Source organism: Drosophila obscura, unplaced genomic scaffold, assembly GCF_018151105.1.
Source record: "Drosophila obscura isolate BZ-5 IFL unplaced genomic scaffold, ASM1815110v1 contig_179, whole genome shotgun sequence".
In the NCBI taxonomy this organism is placed as follows: Eukaryota; Metazoa; Arthropoda; class Insecta; order Diptera; family Drosophilidae; genus Drosophila; species Drosophila obscura.
The window spans coordinates 5562660-5570882 of NW_024542766.1; the positions used below are offsets into that span (position 1 = coordinate 5562660).

The window sequence follows — 8223 nt, forward strand, 5'->3', positions numbered from 1 at the left end:
TTTTGGGAAGAGAAGTTTTAGGTAATCCTGCAAATTAAATTAAATGTCAATTTATAGTATTTGCTTGTAGTTATGTCTTGACGAATTTAAAACTGAGCATTTTCAATTAAAAAATTGGGAAAATAGTTTTTCTAATGCCAATTTATTGTGTAAGTTTTGACGCAACGGCGCCTGTGGCAAGGTAAGGAATGCCAATAAATAAAATGAAATTCAATTCCGATTATTAAGCGCTTAAATCAGTTATTGATTGTTTATAAGATTTGGCAGGGTTTAAATTGATTATTTGATGGAACTGCAGTTCCAGTAGTTCCAATTATAAATAAATAAAAAAAAAAAAAATAGTATAAAAATAAATCAAATCAAAATAAAAGATCTGAAGAGCAGCTAGTTCCAGTAGTTCCAATTATAAATAAAAATAAATAATATAAAAATAAATCTATTCAAAATAAAAGATCTGAAGAGCAGCAGCAGTTCCAGTAGTTCCAATTAAATATAAATGAAAATAAATCTAATCAAAGAAATCAATTATTGGTGTGGATTATCTTTGAAAGCAGATGGCAGCTAAATGATCCAATAAATATTCACTCTCCCAAGTACATTTCATTTCATTCCCTCGAGCGTGCATTGTTTTGTGTTATTTGGAGTCTACGGGGATACCCATCTATTTTATATATTTGCTATAAATCGAGAATTATTCTATTACAATAAACTACATACACGGCCTCAAAGGATCCTCATTCATCTGCTCTTAGAATACTCTTATGTACATCAACTACTCTCTCGCTTCGCAGTAGAAATCAACTTATGGATGCCTCAAGCTCGGAGCCGCCTCCAAAATGCGTGGCCCTAAACTGCAGACCCTCCGTCACCTCCCCAACGACAGCCACAGCTCCCATGCTCAGGCCATCGCCCGTTTCCTGGAGCACATGATGTTTCAGCTGCTCGATTTGGTGCAGCAGTTTGAGCGTCTCATCGTCCAGATTGTCGTCCTCTTGGCGCAGCTGCAGCTGCTGTTCCCGCTCCTCGTCGACATCCCACTCGAGCGACTCTGGCGTGGAGATGTGCGACCACGAGTTCTGTGTCGAGGAACAGCAGGAGGTGCGCGTAAAGGACCCTCCATGCCGATGGCTGCCCAGACGCGGATATCGAGCGGCTCCATGTCGTCCATGGCTGCCGGCAGCCATCGAGGCAGCGGTCGCTAGTTGGTCCAGGGAAGCGTAACGCGGCTGTTTGGCCGCCATCGGTGGGGTGTTCTCGTTCTCTGCCGCTGGCTGCACCTTTTGCTCCTTCTGCTCCTGCTGGTAGTTCCGCAGCTGTGAGTACTCGTGCTCCCACTCCAGATCTAGCGATGAGCTGGCCCTCGAGCTGGCCATCCGCTGATAGTTGCCATGCATCTCAGTCTCCTTGCTGGGCGTTGCCTGGGCATTGAGCAGCTTGAAAACATCCAAATTCTGCAGCTGTATATCGGATATTGCACTACAAAAAAAGGGGGTTGGAGGTTGGTTATTGTGGATGGGCATATGTGTATGTGGCATCCACGCACCTGTCATTCTGTAGCTTTGCATAGCTCGGCTGTTGCTCCCAGTATTTGTCCAGGAACTGGGGGCATTGTTGCTTCCTCTTGAACTTCAGAATGCGATAGACAAGGCCGCGTCGCTGCTGGCACCGCTGTCCTCCCCTGTCCCTGTCCCTGTCCTGTCGCCACTCGATATGAGCTCTGTCTCGGGCTCCTGCTCCGCCTGCTCGTCGTTGGCCAGCCTAGCCCTGGGCCTGCGGCGACGCCTGTAAGTGGCAAAATGCAAATTGTATTTTCAGTGCATACGTTGCACCTTTTGTGGTCTTCAATGTTTGGTTTTGTTTTCTTCGTTGCTTATTTGTTGGGGGGTATATTGGTTTTGGGTTGATTTGATGGAAGATGTGCAGTGCTGGTTGGTGTTGTACAGTTGTGGACAGTGTTGTATAATGATCGAGAGCGTTGTATAACGGTCGATAGTGTTGTACAATGATCAAAAGTGTTGTATAATGATCGGTAGTGCTGTAAAACCATCGACAGTGCTGTATAAGGATCAGGAGTGTTGGTTAGCATACAATCAGTAGCATTAGCTCCAATATAAATTTATGAATTCTTTTTTTGGCTTTTTTCGCTATATAATACATTAAAAAAATTCGACTTCTGCCTAGATTCAGTCAGTTGGATCTGCCAATTAATCCGAATGGAATCTATTATAGAAATTTGTTCATTTGTGCTCCATCTTGTGTAATAAAAATGGGAACAATTCGATCAGTTTTTCTGCTTCACCAGTAGGAAGGCGTATAGGGTACAGTTCACGTTCGCTTGACTTGATTAACTTGTGGCTTTTGTTTTCCCTTGTTTATGTGTGACCAACAACCAACCCCCGCTTACTGGTGCAATACACTCCATACATACATACATACATCCGTGGAAGCCACGTCGTCTGTGGCATTATTTGTGGCAACATGCAGGCCCTCGAGCATTGCATACTTTCAGGCTGTTGACCCTTCTCCATTGAACGGAGCTCCACGGCCAGTACCGCCCCCCACTCTCTCCCACAAATTATGTTTGCTTATGCAATTTGGACAGCGACTAAGGCGCTCGGACATCAAGCGTGCAGGCATTTAATGGAGCAATCCTAGCGCTAATTAGTAAGCCCAACCCTGCCCTGCCCTGCCCTGCCCTCCCATTCCCCTCTGTGTGGTTGTGCGCCTAAGCTCGTATTGATTGGGGGCGCTTATTGGATTTGGCGAATGCTTCGGTGGGGTAGTAACCCGTTCTACACTTTTGTGCGCGCCACAAAGTCAACGAAATTAAATTTTAATTAAGTGCTGTACCGTTCTATCTTTCCCAGGGGCGAGGAGATGGGAGACCTTACCAAAGCCAGCTGTTGGCAGCTGCCGCTGCTGCCACACAGGAGGACGTCGAGGCCGTGGAGGAAGACGATGCTGTGGATGTGCTGGAGCTGGTGGTGCTGGTGTTGGTGGCAGCTTCGGCTGTGACGCAGCTGCCAAGACATGAACCCATGCTCCAGGGCTCCAGAGCAGGTGCGTAAAAGTAGGCCACACCGCAGAGCAGCACCAGCACCTCTCTGCAGGTTCCTCCCTCTGGTTACTTTACTGCCTGTCCCTCTTTGTTGGCTTTCGCGTTATTGTTGCTGTCGCTGCTGCTGTTAATTGGTGTTGCCTCATGATGCGGCGACAGCCCTTGCTGCTGCTGCTGCTGCTGTGGCTCTGGTGCCCACCTTTTCCGCTTGGCTTGCCTTGCTTCGGGTCAAGGCCTATTAGTACTTGGCGTTGTTTTCTTTTTCGGCTATTGTTTTGACTCTTGTAAAGCGTTTTTCAATGCAACTCCGCGACTACACAAACACAAAAACACACACAAAGAACACTCGCACAGAACGCGTAACTGTTTTGCATGCGCCCCGTTAGTCGACGTCACTGGGTGACGCACCCCGCGTCCATGGCGATACCAACGACCATTTGGGGGCTCACGGAACGGAGCCAAGCGACAAAGTTACTGTTTTCCCTCGGCAGCTGGCAGCTGTGGGCAGGGGGGGGGTTGCCGACTTTTGACAATCAGCTGATTACCAATGCTCTCTGCTCTCTGTTCTCTGCTCTCTCAATTTGATTTTTGGCTTTCTTTTTGAGCTGTCACTGCTTGGAAGTTCAAGTTGGAACTTTAAATTGAACTTTAATCGAACTTGGAAAGTTTATTGGCCTGAAAGCTTTCGGATAAAGCTTCGCTTCGCTCTTTGCAGAAGGGGTTAATAACGGTATATTTTAAGGGTGCGCAGTTAACAGGGGCCACTGTACTCTCTTTGCACTGCCAATGTAACAGCAACTATGTTAGCATTAAGTAAGCGCTTTCATCGGGCATGTTAAATATGAACAGCAGGCAAAGAGCAGCATGGCTTTGGGCTAACATTGAGCTGTTAAATATCACTTAAAAGCTAAGAGAATTATTCCTATAACAGCCCTACGTTAGCACTACCCCTACAAAGTCCTGAATGTTAGCTTCGAGTCAAAGAATGTTATGATTGTCCTTGCCGCATTTTCTTTCAGCCCTAACAGAACAGAATATTTGGTTTATTTTTGGCTGTAGATCGCGTAGAAAATGAGAGCAGTTTGGAAGTTTATCGCATAATTTGCCAATATTAAAAACTCAAAGCTAAGGAATATGAGAGTTCTGGTTACAAATAAAGTGCTTAAACCCAGTAGAGAACGGATTGGTAAATGAATAGAATAGTAATAAGACGAGCCACTAAATAATGATGTACATATATGGAAATAGTGAGATGCAAATCATAATATATGTATAGATCCAAGTACATATTTAAAGATTTATAAACTATAGGGATTATGGGTCATTTAATACAAGAAAAATACAAAAATTAAGATTATGCATTGAAAGTGTTCCTCCATTAAGTATAATAAAGAAGTTCTTAGTTAAGTGGCTTGGAACAGAATATTCACAGAAGCTTTCATTTAAATTTATGCAAATTTTCAGTCCCAACTCCAACTTTTTAAGACCAAATAGTCTAAATATGCTGTACATATTTTTAGTAAACACTTTTAGCAGTTCTATAATTCATAACCTCATGTGAAACCGAGTGTGTTTTATTTTCATGAAATTATTAAACTACTCAGCGCTTACACATTCTTTTCCCCCTTTTTTTTTACAAGTTTTCGAAATAAAATTTGGTTTCTTAGGCAAAGACAAAACACTCAGCAAAGAAAGGAAACAAATTTTCCAAGAATTGCCCAAATTTCAGACTTTGTGTTAATCCCCAGCATCTTAATTATTTTCCCTTGCATACACAAAACACTTTAGCCTTACAGATGCAAGCCCCTTTTATTTTTTTGGGGGGCTGATCTTTAACTTTTCTCACACATTCATCTCACATGATAAACATAAAACGCGTCAAAGAACATTTCCACGCATTTGTTCCAAACACTAAAAGTGCTGCAAGCATTTGCATTGGACATGGTAACAGCTGTTAGGTGCAGCAGCAGCAGCAGCAGCAGCATGTGGATGTGGCTGTTAAATGTGCGCTGTAAACAGATGTAAATGTAACATAAATCACGGCCAACCGCAACATTTGTTTATCTTTTTAACAGGCGGCTGGAGCTGGAGCCGGAGCCGAAACGACTGCCAGACGACGACCAGACACGACAGCCGGCCACCCTTCGGTTGATGCTGTGTCTCGTCTCGTGCTGCTGCAGCTCGTTTATGTTCAATCGTGTGGCAGGCATCGTATCTCAGTGCCAAATATACCGTTGCGCGCGGCAGTCGTGTTCTCGTTCGTGTCCCAAAACTCCCATTAAATCGCTGTGCCGTACCGCTAGTAGTTCTTTCGCGTGAATTTCCACGAGCTTTGTTGTGGCTTGCAATAATATTATCGTTTATCCATTAATAAATACAAATTTGTGGTCTTAATCAACGTTTATGTGCGAGTGTGTATTTTGATTGGCCATGCCACCATCCATATTGTTGTTGCAACGTTGTTCGACTTGTTGTTGATTTTTGTGTGTTTGGGGTAAGGTCGCCCGTCTTACCGGCTCGCGGCGGTGGCATCTCTGGGTCTATCGTTCTACTAATTAAATTATGTTGCAAATAAAGAAATGAAGACAGCAACAACAGCAACAGCAAAAACAACAGCAGCAGTTGGAAGCATGGAAAGGCGTTGTTCTTCTGTCGTCTCGCTGGTCTATTTATAAATTGATTTGCTGATTCCTACTGACAATTCGCCCCCAGATGGTCTACCACTGCTGCAGCCAGTCCAGCCCCACTGCACACAACCTACAGAGCAGACAAACTGCTGCCACGGTGAGTTATTAGCGCAAATAATGGGGCGACTTGCACAGGGGATAGCCTGAAGATTAAGCGGAAAGGGAGATTGAATTCGCAGAATACATGTTGGATACATTTGCGACCACCCCAAGTACTTTATACACTATTCATGATCAGGGTTCAATAGCCGGCGTGGAAAAATTACAGGGATCTTGTTCCGACAGAATATGAAGTCGTCTTTAAATCCATTTCTAAATGGGTTTTTTCTAATCAATTTTCAAAGTGCGCTCCTTGAGAATTTCGCAAATAGCAAACATTTGTGCAGTCCCACAGTCAGAGCTAAAACAGATTCAAATGATGATTGAGTTCAAAGAAGAGATATTCAAATGAAATTAAATGTGGAAAGATGGGTCTATTTTGTAATCCTTTTTTAAATGTTTTTTTTTTAATAAATTAAAGATCATTAAATTCCAAGCTTGTCTGGTTATTTTCTTGTAAAAAATCTAAGCTTTTCTAGGCTTGTAGTTCGATGTAGCTACGTGGCTGCCATACGAAGATCCCAAAGATCCCGACTGACTGCATTACAACCAATAGATCAATCAAAGATCCCTTCTTGCTGAATTTCAATAGATAGACATATCGTATGTCATCGATAATAGTCTCTTCCGATTAACAAACGATCACCAATGACTGCACTGCCATCATTAGAGCCATTGAAGAGCTGTCTATAGTCTCTGTGCTCTGCTGGCATCGATAATAAATGCAACAAACAAGGATTTGTAACAACTAAAATAGCATTTCATGTCTTCTTGCTGCTCTATCACTAATGGTAGCGTTACGGCCAGCTGCTTTCACTCCCACACCCAAACCCCACCCAATCGCAAATCCCACCCGCAACCCACTTCTATGGCCTTGCCGCCGCCGCCTTGAGTTATTAAACACTTTTGCTGTCTTGCATTGTTGGTTTATGCGGGTGTGCCGCCCCCCAAAAGAAGCTGCAAAATGTTGCCTTTTGTGCTCTGGCTTCATTTCTTCAGTTGTTTATGCGCGGCGTTTCCACTGTCAGAAGGAGCCGGATGAGCAGAAACTGCAGCTCCATCGAGCAAACCATTCAACAGCCCTCTCCTCTCTCTCTCTCTCTCTGTCCATCTTGTGCCCCCCTTCGCACTACACTCTACACTCTGTCCCCTTCTTTGCTGTTGAATGCAGCGTATTAACCTCTTTGGGTAAAGTTTTCCACCGTCTGCAGAACTATGCGCATGAAAAATCACGCTGCTCAGCATTGAAGTAAACTTTCTTTATGTACGCCCCCCCTTTGCTGTAGTTATAAGTATATATGTATGTATGTATATTTATGCAGGCTACGGTATACATATTTATTTAACAAAAGCATTTACGCTTTACACTGGCTTGCCCAACGTGTTTAATTCAGCAGGAAATTGCCTTGTTGTCAATGAGGTAGCTACCTTTAATGGCCATTTTCCAGTTGGAAATGCGATAGTGCAGAGCGCGGAAAATGCTGTTCTTAAATTCCTGTATTTTAAAGAGCATTTAAAGTGGCCAGTTATTGACAGTGCTAAAGTGCTACGGATATTCTGGATTAAGTTGTAATTAAAGGGAGCACAAAAAATAATCTGGAAAATCAACGTGAAATTTTTGCTGCATGGATACGAAATACATTAGTGATCAGTATGGATATTTTCCGCCTGCAATCTGTGCGGAAATCCTACAAATTCTTTAGTAACGAAAAACATAAGAAAAGCCTCTGGCATCTCCCATTGCATTTTTGATTCCAAACGGATGCATTCCCTTTGTATTCTCAGTGGTATTCTGTGTTGAATATTGTGTAAATTGTTTATGCTGATTATGAATTAAATGGCAAAACATATTCTGTCTGTTCCGCCTTAAATTACTCATACTTTATCAGTGGAAATTCCACTTGCAGCTGGGTTTTCCTGCACTTCCTGCTTTTGCCTGCTTTTTTTGCTCTGCTCATTCGAGACCCTGGCGCCTTGACAAACAAAGAGCAGACAGTGGCAGTGGCAGCTGCAGCTGCTGAATGTCCTTTATTAAGAGCTAAGGGCCTGGACATTGACATGGATATGGCCGTTGGGGAAGACGAGCAACTGTTGATTTACATCAACACTCTTTTTTGCATAATTCCTGCGATTCGCTTATTGCCATTTCCCACGACTCGACTCCAATGGCAGCGAAAAGATACAACAGGACACTAACAAACGTTGGGTATTTAGCATATTTTATGCTCATTAAGTGCATCATTCCCGGTGTCCCTAAATGGCCAACAGACGAAGAGGATTTCCAAGGAAATTAAGAAGGAAATTCCCAATCCCTACCCATTCCCTCCTGCCCCACCAACTCGTACTTACCACTCTCTTTTTTTTATTTTTTTTTTTTAC

General features: G+C 43.3%; 1 protein-coding gene across 1 annotated transcript; it reads right to left on the bottom strand.

Moving 5' to 3' along the window:
* Nucleotides 1-459: 459 nt before the first annotated feature.
* On the bottom strand, nt 460-3527 carry LOC111082882. Its single transcript, XM_022379116.2, is given in 4 exon segments — nt 460-1476; nt 1544-1689; nt 1692-1782; nt 2892-3527. Coding segments are annotated over 4 exon segments (1065 nt in total). The 5' UTR covers nt 3041-3527; the 3' UTR covers nt 460-797.
* Nucleotides 3528-8223: the final 4696 nt, after the last annotated feature.